Source organism: Capricornis sumatraensis, chromosome 14 (genome assembly GCF_032405125.1).
Source record: "Capricornis sumatraensis isolate serow.1 chromosome 14, serow.2, whole genome shotgun sequence".
Taxonomy (NCBI): domain Eukaryota; kingdom Metazoa; phylum Chordata; class Mammalia; order Artiodactyla; family Bovidae; genus Capricornis; species Capricornis sumatraensis.
In genome coordinates, this window is record NC_091082.1 from 86,612,157 (window position 1) to 86,624,232 (window position 12,076).

The 12,076-nt window shown below is 58.4% G+C and overlaps 1 protein-coding gene across 1 annotated transcript; it reads left to right on the forward strand.

The window, feature by feature from the left end:
- The first annotated feature begins 3,759 nt into the window (after positions 1-3,759).
- GPR25 (G protein-coupled receptor 25) lies at positions 3,760-4,884 on the forward strand. Its single transcript, XM_068985800.1, has one exon. It carries the CDS (start codon positions 3,760-3,762, stop codon positions 4,882-4,884), a length of 1,125 nt encoding a protein of 374 aa, XP_068841901.1.
- Positions 4,885-12,076: the final 7,192 nt, after the last annotated feature.

The following is a 12,076-nucleotide window of genomic DNA, read 5'->3' on the forward strand; positions in this document are numbered from 1 at the left end:
AATAGCTAAGGGAAAAAGTCTGGAAAGGTACTTGAACCAAATGGAATAATGATTTATTCTAAATAAATAGTTGATACAAATTATTAGACACACAAAAGATTGTAATAGACAAATGGGGTGAAGGACATAATTAGTTCACATGAGAGGAATTACATCTGGAAACATTTTCAGTCTTACTATTTCCAAAGAAATGTAAATTGAAGTGAGTTACCACTTTACCTCATTACCTGTTAAAGTGGAAAGACATTTTACCAATGAGTATCTCTAAAAGACTGTGTTGAAGCTATGCTCTCCTATGATGCCAATTAGCGATCATTGCAAGCAGTTGTATCAAGCCACAAAAAATTTGATAGCTTTTGTCCTTCACAAAGGCATTTATACTCAGAGAACAGTATGAAGATAAAAGTGGTAAGTGCTGTTATTTATTACAAATTTTATAAATAAAAATACTGCAAAAAAATACTACAACCAACCTAAATGACCAAAGCAAAGGAATCGGAAGATTCAGCAACATAGGAAACCGTGGATTTGCATTACTTGAGACAGGCAGCCTGAAACTGCACCATCTGGCTGCAAACTCGCCTCTGAAGCAGGTGTGCGAGGAATACGGACGTGGAGGACATCTGAGACGTGATGTCGACAAAACGGAAAACAAGAGCAACGGGACTACAGACGAATTCTGTTTTGAAAATGTCCTTCACTGGTTGGAAGGTTCACCGGTGTGTCGTGCTGCCGGAGGGCCAGAACGCCTTTTCTTATTTCACATTCTGCGCTGTGACCAAGGCTTTCATGATGAAGAAGGCGAGAGAACTTTCAAAATTTTCCCCAAAGAGTTAAAGATGATTGGACAGAAAAATTAACATTAAGGGGGACAGTGGTAAGAGCTTAAATATACAGCCCATAAAGGGATTGGAAAAAAAAAAACAACCTCCTCCTAGAGACCATCTAGTTCAAAGCCCTGGATGTTCCTGTGTTTATACTCTCACACAGGCCTGTGCCAAGCACAGTGACAGGGAGCCCTGTTCACGAACCCAGGAGCTGATGAGCCTGTGCTCGGGGCAAGGCTGACCCAGCTCACCAGGCCACTCTCCTTCTGGACGGCCGGAGCCCCGGGGGCCTGAGAGGGCCGTGGGGTGCAAGTGGAGAGAGGCAGGCCATCTCCTCCCTGCGGGCTCCATGCTCGTCTGCAGGGGCCTGGACTCTCAGCTCACTAGGATGAGACGCCACGAGGGGACTGGTTCCAGCCCTGAGGGGGAGGAGAGGCCAGCATCATGGATTTGGCTTTGATCACTGAAGCCAGGCTGGGCACGTGGCAGGCCAGGCCCCCGTGGCTTCTTGCCGCCCAGAGAAAGGTAGAAAGGCCCGCCACCCAGGCCCCAGCAGAGAGAATCCGCCGTGCACTCGGGACCACAAGGCCACGGCCCCGGAAGCGCGAGGCCTGATGTTTCTAATAAACAGCCCAGGTCTGCCCCCCCTCCAGCCCTGCTTCCACGGCCCTCTTGGTGCCCTGCCGCTCTTCTCGTCCACCTGCGGCAGCTGGGCGTTCATCTCGAGCTTTCAGAACCGCACACGCCCCAGACCTGGGCTGCCGTGTGCCCAGGAGGCATGGGGCCTGTCCCCAGCTGCCCCTGGCGGCCCCCACGTGTCCCCACTCAGGCGAGGCAGCGCAGCTGGGGCTGGCCTTCCAGGGGCGGAGGCTGCAGGGCCTCCCAGGACAAGTGTCCTTCGCCAGCAGCCTGACCAAACCTGAGAAGGCAGCCCACCGGTCTCCACCCTGCGAGTGGGGGTCTTCAGGGAAGACCCAGGCCTGGGGGTGGGGAGGGCAGGCCACCTGCCTTTCCCATCGTGTGGTAACCTGCTGGGGACGGTGTGCTCACACCCCACCTGCCCCTTGGCATTTTCTTGCCCCGGGTGTCTCGCAGACAGAGGGGCTGTAGCTAGGGAGACACGATGTCCCCGTCTGCTCGGCCGAGGCCAGCCTGATGGCCCAGGTCAACGGTTGTTAATGCTGCTTTCGCTCTCAGAAGGGCCTGGCGTGGATCACGAATTATTCCGTCACCCATCTCCAATCAACACAGAACAGAACACACACACACACGCCTCTCTGCGGCCCCGGCCTCAGTGGACAGATGGGCGGACGGTGCCTGCGTCGTTTCCCGCCGGCCGCCCAGGCCTGCTCGGCTGCGAGAGCCCCGCGCCTCGGGCCTCTGGGATGGGTCTGCTCCTCTCTGTCCCCACTGCCGGTCCCCTGTCTGACACTCCCTGTCCCCTGCACACGCAACAGCAGCCTACCGCGGGGCTCCGCTGTGGCCTCTGAGTGTCCCTCCACAGCTTGGCACTGCCTTGCCCTGGGGGCGCAGGTGGGCTCTGCCCCCTCCGCGTGCCCGGGGGCCTCTCAGTCCCCACCTCAGGTGCCGGGAAAGACTCAGGACTTCCTCCTCAGTCAGAGGGGCTGCCCCCTCCTCCGAGCTCCAGGGGGACTTCGTTAACCTTCACACCAGGACGTGTGACCTCTGGCACGCCGGCCACTGCACGTGGGACACACAAATCTGTCTCTGGGGCCTGATTAGTGACCCTCCAAGGTCAAAACCGGCATCTCCTGTGACACCCGAAACGGGGCCTGCCACACGGAGGCGCTTGCTGTAACAGGGCTGAACGGAATAAAATGGAAAAATAACCTGCCTCGAATTTTTAACGCCAGATGACCCAACCGCTCATCCACTCCTGGTGACAATGAGGCACGGCTCTGTGGAGGGCTCACTGTCACAGCTCACTGCAGCGGCTCGTGGGAGAACGTGCTAAGAGGAGCTGGGGCCCGACTGAACGCCCAGCACCCTCGGGGACCCTGCCCCCTCCAAGGCCAGGCTGCATGCCCCCCCTTCTCTCTGGACCCCTGCCTCTCGGTCCACGAGGGGTCCCGTCCTCCTCTGAAACCCCCGACTCCTGGCTGAGGACGATGCCTCTGCCGCTGAGTCCTGCTCCATCTTGCGCTCCGAGCCTGGCACCCATAGGCTCCATAGGTAGGTTCTGCCCAGGAAGGAAGGTGGGGAAGGGCTGGGGTCTAGATTCCAGGCTTTGCTGCCTCATCTGGACAGGCTGACCCTCCCTCTTCAGGTGCAAACCCTCCCCGTGGCTCCCTGAGAACCTGAGCTGGTCAGAAATGCCACCCTGGGCTAAGACACCAGACCCAGCAGCTCAGGAAGCTAACGCCATCGGAGAGTCTGGTATTTAGCCCCTGACTGTAGGGAGGCCCCCAAGGGCAGGCTCCCTCCACCCGCCGGCTCTGCAAAGAGGCCAGGGGAATCTTGGCAGCTGGCACCTCCTTGGGGAAAATCCTAAGAGAGAGACACACAGTAGCCGGGAGCCAAGAAGGGGTGAGAGGCACTGAGGCTCTGAGCGCCTGTTCTACCGGGCCTCCGGGCCCTGAAACCGTTGACACTCCTAGTTAAATAAAACCAGTGACTGATGAGGGACAGGTCAGGCTCCCACGGGAGGCAGGGCGGAGATCCAGCCGAGAGCTTTTCTTCCAAAGACCCAGCTGGGAAGCCACGTCCCTCGCCCTCCACCGCCCCCCCCCCCCCCCCGCGAATCTCGCCCCCCTCTCTTCCCAGGCACCTGCCCCTCCCCCGCCCCCACCCCTTCCTGCCCACCCATTCGCCTCGGCCCGCGGCGGCAGGAAGGGAGGTGCTGGGCTGGGCACGGGCCGTGAAGAGCCACCTTCCCTCTTGGCCCCGCGTCCGCCACCGGGCGTCTCCGGCCATGCGCCCCACGGAGCCCTGGAGCCCCGGCGCGGGGACGGCGCCCTGGGACTATTACTCGGGGTCGGGCGCACCGGGCGAGCTGGAGCCGGAGCAGTTGTGTGCGGCGCGGGACCTGCCCTACAGCCACGCCTACATCCCTGCGCTCTACCTGGCGGCCTTCGCCGTGGGCCTGCCGGGCAACGCCTTCGTGCTGTGGCTGCTGTCCGGGGCGCGCGGCCCGCGGCGGCTCGTGGACACCTTCGTGCAGCACCTGGCGGCCGCCGACCTGGGCTTCCTGCTCACGCTGCCGCTGTGGGCCGCGGCGGCGGCGCGGGGTGGCCGCTGGCCCTTCGGCGAGGGCCTGTGTAAGCTCAGCAGCTTCGCGCTGGCCGGCACGCGCTGCGCGGGCGCCCTGCTGCTGGCCGGCCTCAGCGTGGACCGCTACCTGGCCGTGGGCCGCCCGCTGGCCGCGCGCTCCCCGCGCTCCCGGCGCTGCGCGCTGGCCGCCTGCGCGGGCGTGTGGGCCGCGGCGCTGGCCGCCGGCCTGCCGTCGCTGGCCTTCCGCCGCCTGCGGCCGCTGCCCGGCGGGGGCCACGGCAGCCAGTGCGGGGAGGAGCCGTCGGACGCCTTCCAGGGCCTGAGCCTGCTGCTGCTGCTGCTGACCCTGGTGCTGCCCCTGGCCGTCACCGTCGTCTGCTACTGCCGCGTGTCGCGCCGCCTGCGCGGGCCGCCGCACCTGGGCCGCGCCCGGAGCCGCTCGCTGCGCATCATCTTGGCCGTCGAGGGCGCCTTCGTGGGCTCCTGGCTGCCCTTCTGCGCCCTACGCGCCGCCTTCCACCTGGCGAGCCTGGGCGCGCTGCCGCTGCCCTGCCACTTGCTGCTGGCGCTGCGCTGGGGCCTCACCGTCGCCACCTGCCTGGCCTTCGTCAACAGCTGCGCCAACCCGCTCATCTACCTGCTGCTGGACCGCTCGTTCCGCGCGCAGCTGCGGCAGCGCGGGGCCTGCGGGCGCGCCGACCGCCCGGCGCGCTGGAGCAGCTCGGCGTCATCACTCTCCGGCGACGACGGCTCCCCGTTCAGGAGCCCGGCCCGCGCGGGCGGCCGAGCCCAGACGGCGAGCGCCCCCAAGGCTGTCGGCCCGTAGCTGCTCGGCCCGCGGGCTGCGGGTGGCGCGGGGAAGCGAAGCGGGCCGCCCCCCACCGCCGCCTGCCTCCCCACCTCCCCGAGCGCAGCGGACTGCTCCGCTGGGTGCGCGGGGCCTCCCGGGGTCTCCCTCACGAGCTTTCCCAAAATCTCAGCTCTTCCAGCGTCCCCCCCACCCCCGGCCCGGCTCCCGAGACCCGCTCTCCTCCTGCTCCGCCCAGTGCGCACCTGAGCTTTGTCTCCAGCGCAGTAAACATCCTGCGAGATGGACCTGCCACACCGACCCGGGCTCGGAAAGGGAAGTGGCCTCCCTGCTCTGCGCCCTGGGAGAGGCGCCCAGAGGCCACTCTCGTCTCGGCGGCCCGTTACCTTTGGTCCCTACAGTCGCCATTGCCTGCTGAGAAATACCTTCTCCAAGCCGAACTCTCTGGCTCCTCTCCAAAGAATCCCGGACCTTTGCGCTCTGCCGTCTTGGTGGCTGTGCTGAGTCACGCGTCCGCATCTTCAATTTCAACACTCACCAAAGCGTGGGGAGCACGGTGCTGTCGCGCTCACCCCTTCCTGCTGCCAGCGACCCCAGGAGGCCCGTCCTTCATCTCCCCAGCTCCCAAGAAGCCGCAGGACTCACCCTGGACTTGGGCGGGTGCCTCCCTGCAGACAGAGGGTTCCAGCATCTGTCCCCGGCACTCGGATGCTCTGACCGGCTGGGACACTGGGCCCCGAAGTGTGAGTTCCCCTTTCTCAATAAACACTTGCTGCCCTCACCCGACAGCTGTGTCTGCCTTTACTTGAGTGTAAGGGACTGAAATGAGTGTGAGGGGGCCACTTGATCACTGGGTCAGACAAAACTCAATCCAGGAGTTGAGGCTGACCTCAAAGCGGTCGGGATTTGGTGTCAAGTTGGGCTAAGAACAGCGGCCCCGCTGTGGGCCCCCCGGGAGGGCAGCCTGTCTTCTCTTCTTCCTATTTTAAAGGACGTTTCCCATTTTGGAGGTTTCAGAGAGAGAGGGAGGGGAAAAAGATTGGAGCGCAGCTGCCAGCCAGGTGTCACTTCAAAGCGGAAGTGTGGCATTGCGGCTGTCAAATCCTGGTGGAGCTTTCTCCTCACTCCCTTTGGGCCTGTCCAGGACAAATGCTGAAGGGCATCCGTGTTCCTTGGAGGTTTCTGGAGGGGTTGGGAATTCAGCCTTTATACTTTTAAGCAGATATGGCCTAAAGAAATGTCAGTCAGTGCAGGAAAGAACTCAGAAATTCTCCTGGAGAGCCGATCTCACCAGGCCTGCTCCAGGCATGGAGGGCAGCCTTTGGGGCCGTTGGGTTAGAGCAGACTCACACCGCCCATCTGCTGCCCTAGGAGGTAACACTGGGAAGAAACACACCCAGGCCTGTCCCCCCAAACCCCAAGAGAGGCAGGCCTTGCAGCCGTGGGGTCACTGGGCTGGCAGGACTGATTCCAGACGCTTCAGTCTTGGAGAGGTCAGTGCACCGTGGCCCTTCGGAACCTCCCCGTCACTCTCTGAGACAAGAAATGACCGAGTCACATGCCGAGGCCCCAGCTCACAGCAGAGGTGCTCTCCTGGGCTGTTCCGATGAAGCCCCCATCTTAAGGCCTGCCACCTTGCTTCTCCCGATTTGCTGGTACACCAAGCTCCCCAAAGACAGATGGAAAGGAAGCTTCTCCACCTCCAACCCCCTACCTCACCAGAAGTTATCAAAACTCAGCATTTCCCTCCCACTGCTGGGAGACTGGAAAATGCTGGTAAGCGAAACAAAAGAGAGGGTAGCAACTGCTCAAGGTAAGTGCACACCCACGCACTTCAAGCCTGCAGGACATAGAATCATTGTTAGCATTGGTGCTGGTGGTGCAAAACATTAGGAACCGCAGAGTGCTTTGGGTAAAACCACCTTTTGTTTCTTTCTTTCTCTGGCACAAGCTAAGCGCCATGGGTGTCTCTCTCCTCAACTAACGGGAAGCCGTCTGTTTTCTGTCTGTCTCTCCCATCAGAAAGTGAGCTCCATAAGTCAAGGGAGGATGTCTGCCCCTGCTGTGGCCCCTGTGCCTGGTGGGGAAGGGGACATGCATGAAGCGCCTGTCGGGGGAGTGACTGTTGTGATCCCGTTGTAATATGAAATCGTAAGAAACGGTGGGAAGGGTAAGGGCAGGGGGCGGGTGCTGTGCTGCCTGTCTGATCTGCAAAAGGGCAACAGCAAAGGAAGGCCCCTCCACTTCTCTGTCTGGAAATTTTCTATGAGCTTTTTAAACAGTTTTATTGATTGCTTATCGGCTGAGCTGGGTCTTTGCTGCTGAGCGCGGACTGTCTCTAGCTGCGGAGGGCGGGGGCCGCTCTGCAGTTGCGGTCTGGGCTTCTCCTGGGGAGCCCAGCCCCACCGGCTCAGTCGTCAGGACGCACGGGCCCGCTGCCCCGAGGCACATGGGGTCTTCCGGACCAGGGGTCAAATCCACGTCCCCTGCACCAGCAGGCGGACTCTCAGCCACTGGACCCCCAGGAAGCCCCTCTAGGAGCCTTCTTTAAGGGCAGTGAACAAGGAGCAGTCATGGTGCCCCCAGGCTGAGGCTAACGGCGGACCCAGGCAAGAGCTGGCCTGACCCCAGTGGGGACTTCCCGGGGCACCCCGGCCAGACGCCCCCAGCCCCCCTTGTTCACGTGGAGGACGACGCTTCTGTCCGCTCTGCTCGGGCTCCTCACGGGTCAAGCGAAGCCGTGTCCTCGAACGTGCTTTGTGAGCTGCGGGTTTAGACCACAGGAGCCCTGCCCTTGGGGTGAGCCGTCCCGGCCCGCTGCCCCGCCCTTTGCCCCCCACCATCCCCCAGCTGTGGCCTGCAGTGGAGATGGGGTGGAGCATCTCTGGGTTTTTTTAAGGTCAACCTCTGGGCAAAGGCCGGGCACGTTGGCTTGTGTGATTCTGATTTGAGCTGGTGATTAATTCTGGGCTTTCTTGGGCCCTGTCTCAGGGCACCGTGTGGTCGCCAGGCCCAGGGTGAGTGATCTGAAGAGTTCACGGGAATGGCAGGGCGGGAGAAGCTCGGCTCGGTGATATGACTCAGCCCCGCACCACTCTGGACCTCGTGGGGACATCCCGCTTGTCAGAGCCGCGGGGTCTAGATCCTGCCCTGCCTCGGCTGGGGTACCTGCAAGAAGTTACTGACCACTTGCTGCCCCCGCCAAGACCCCCAGCTCCGTCCAAGGGGGCAAAGGGTGGAAAGACCCCCAGGAGCTGAAAGCAGAGGCGCTGGGTGGGCGGGAAGAGGAGGTGAGGAGGTCCGACCGCTCTTCCTCCTGCCGTCACCGGAGGGCTCACTGAAGGCGCCCTTGCATCTCGCATCTCGGGAGAGTGGGCGTGAGACCCCTGTGTGCGTCCATCACCAGCCAGCAGGGCAGAAGGCCTGTCTTGCTTCTTCCGAGAGGCGGACGGGGAGAGCCAGGCCGGGGAAGGCTACCCTGGGGTCCTGCAGCACGGCAGGTGTTTGTCAAAGGCACACAGAGGGGGCTTCCTTGGTCCTCCTGACCCGGGGGCAGGCAGGAGTGATCAGTTCATTTCACCCTCGTTGGGACCCGGCTTGGAAGCAGCTCGGTCAGTGGCACAGAGAAGCGCAGGGCAGCTCAAGCCTCTGTGCTGCCTCTCATCCCGGCTTGCCCGCCCCTGCCACCCCTCCCGTGCGACACCCAGCTCTCACCGCTGGTCACCTAGGCCTGGCCTTTCCCTCAAAAAGTGTAAGCTTCCCCCTGACTTTTGAAGTAATACAGGTTCTTTGTTTTTTGAAAAAAGAAATCATAAGAAAATATAAAGGAAAAATATCGAAAACATTCATTATTCCACCGTGAAAATGTACCTTCTTTTTCTATGTATTTTAATAATACACACAGACAAAGGAGCCTGGCAGGCTGCAGCCCACTGGGCCACAGAGTCAGACACGACTGAGCACCTTACATTACATTATAATAAAACACAGGTAAGCTTTTTCCCAGCTAAATTGTGATCAAGCTATGTGGGACCCAACACTGGGTCTACTGAGTGCCCAAGAGTGCCTGGCACAAAATCGGAGTTCAGTAATGGTTTATTGAATACATCTTTTTTAAATATTTATTTTTATTTACTTATGTGGCCTTAGTTGTTGCGTGCAGGATTCCCTGGCCTGGACCTCCTGCGTTGGGAGCACTGAGTCTCAGCCACCAGGGAAGTCCCGTTGAACGTATGCTGTGTATATAGTATTTTGTGGCCTGCATTTGGCTACATATGAAATGTAACCACCTTTATTTAACAAGCCCTTAAAGTTTTTTTTTTTTAATTTTACACTCTTTTAAGTAATTCTGTGATGAACATTCTTGTACAAAAATCTTTATTTTCATTTCTGATTCTTTCTTTAGGACAAACTCCTAGAAGTGAAATTATTCATCAGATGTTATGAACAATTTGAGACTTCGGTGCATTGTGCCAAATTGTGAAAAAAATTACATTCTCTCTAGAGGCTTGTGGGTGCCTGCTCACCACACCCTTAACAAACAGCAGGCATTATTATCGTAAAAATAGTATTTGCCAATTTGGTGTCTTCCCAAGTTTTAAAAAAAATACAGTATGACCATCTTATCATATTGTTTCAAAGACCTTTGTTATACAATGTTATCATTACAATATTGCTCTGAAGTAGGTGTTAAAATAATGGCTAATATTTCCTGAGTACACACCACAGGAGAGGTGCTGAGGGCTTTAGGTCTCCTAATCACCCTCCCAGCAACTTTATGGCGGGTACAGTAGCATTCTCCCTGTTCACCAGACGAAAAAACTGAGGCTTGGAAAGCTCGGGGAACTTGCCTTGCGGACTTGTATCATTACCCCCATTTTACAGATGGGAACTCAGAGGCCAAGGTTTGCTGACTCGACAGAGCGACACACAGGGCAGGACTTCAAAGCCCACACCCTGGGCCACAGCCCGAGCCCATGCCCGCCTCCACTGGCTTGCCAGCTTTGCCTCCGTGCTTCTCACCCGTCAGCGCTGAAGCAGAGGGTGCCCCGGGGGGAAGGCCACCCCGCTGGACCTGCCGCTGCTCTCAGAAGGTCAGCGGGACGGTTAACTTCCCGCGTCAGCTTGACTGGGCCAGAGGCGCCTGGTCACAGGCTGTTCGGTGTTTCGGATGACAGTTGAATCGAAGATTGAGGAGCGCGGACGGCCCTCCACCAGGCGGTCTCGGAGCTGGGACACCAGGCCTCTCCTGCTTCCCGCCGGACGGGGAAGGGGACCTCCGGGGCCTCCAGCCCGCCGTGTGCAGACCCCGGGGCCTCCCGGCCTCCGTGACCGCGAGGGCAGTTTCTTATAATAAGCGTCTTGTGTGTATATCCTGTTTCTCTGAGCAACGCAAACCAATACAACCCGCTCCCTGCCCCCCGCCAGGAGACACTGCTTGGGCAGCCGACTAAGAGGGGCAGTGGGCCTCGTCCCAGGCGTGCTGAGGGCAGGGTCAGGCCTGGGAGAGGCAGGTGCCTCCAGCCCCCCACCCCGCCCCTGGCTGCCCGGTCTCTCCCGCTGGGGGTTGGGGGGGAGCTGGAGAAGGTGCTCGGCTTTGCCTGCGAAGCACCTGCAGGTCTGCGAGGCTGTGGTTTGCCCCAGGAAGAGGTGCCAGACAGTGGGGGGTGGGGGGTGATTAATCTAGCCGCCCTGCTCTGAGAATGACTGTCTTTGGTGTACGCACTGCTGTCTCCCCTCCGATCTCCCAGCGCCCAGACACCCTAAAGCAAGTTGCTTGCACCCAGGCTGTCCCCACGCCCCGTGCTGTGCCCACAGGGCATTGTAGCAGGCTGGAGGGCAGGCTCAATTCGTGCGTCTTTTCAAAGTTCCGGTTTTTACAGGAGCTGTTGCCTCAGACCTCCCCAGGCCTGTGATCCCCCTGAAGAGAGACGAGGGCCCATGCAGGGTAAAAGCCGGCCCAGGTCCCTGCAGCCTGACCGCGCTGCATTCATGGTCTCACTGGCCCCTGGCCCTCCTTCCTTATGGTCCCGGGTCACGCTGCTGCCATTGCAAGGGTCTCTGCCTTTCCTTCTCCAGGAGGTGTCATGAGCCGTGTTCTTAGCTGCCACGTGGACATCCCCGCGGCGTTTGGACCAGGCTGCCCCGTGTAGCGAGCAGGGCTCCACAGCCAGATGGTCGCAGGGCCGCGCCCGCTCTGCGGTGTCTGCCGCCCGTGGGCGTCCCCTCCTCCCACTTCAGGGCTGGTTTGGGTGAGGGGTCCCGAGGCCACCCCGGCCGGCCCTCCTCGGGGCTTCCCGCCCTCGGGCCGGGGTGACCCATCTCACCCTCCTGCTCCTTCTAATGGGAAACCCCCCCACCTCCTCCGGTAGCAGCAGTTTCAACAACAAAGCACTTTGAAAAGGAGCACAACAGCCTCGTAACCAAGCGCTCATCAGAGTCGTCATCAGTGTTTTATTGTTTGTTTTCCAAAATTTAAACTCATTTCAAATTTTATTCATATAAAATGATGAGCAAAATTAAGTATAATTTTGTGTTCTAGAATGTGAATTTGAAAAAGAAGTTCTGTACAACTACAGCTAGATAGCTGCTAACCAAGGAAAGTTCAGGAAAAGATAGTCGGGACTTAATATGCTTCATCTGCTTCACTGCCTATTTTCAGTTTATTGTTTCAGGAACTTTATTTGTTGTAGCCAGGAAAAAAAAAAACCATAAAAACGCTGGTAACTGGCAGGTCCTCCTCTTTCTCTATCGCAGGAGTAGAAATAAGTCATCCATTTACAGTAGGAGAGTAGAGGCTGATGAATCTGCCCTGTCTCATTTATTGCACAAGAAAATCAATTTCCTTCTCTTGAGGCATGTAGGTGGTAGATTGTCAGAAAATCAAATAGACTGTGAATCTGAATTATTATTATTTTAGACCCAAGGTACTGAGTATGAAACACACCAGCTGCTCCGTGGGTCCAAGACTCAGTCTTCTCCTCACCGCCTTTGCCACTCATCTCTTTTCACCTCCAGTGCTTTTTATCACGAAGGGAGTGTGAGAGCTAGTCGTGTTCATCTGTGAAGGGCAGTATGACCCAGCATGAGCACTGCACGCTTGCTGTAATTATTGGGAACAAAAAACCCAAGAAAGACATTCATTAGATAGAAGTGAGTCATACCTCAGTTTGGGATTTCTCTTCTCAAAATCACTGATTCAACGGGTTTT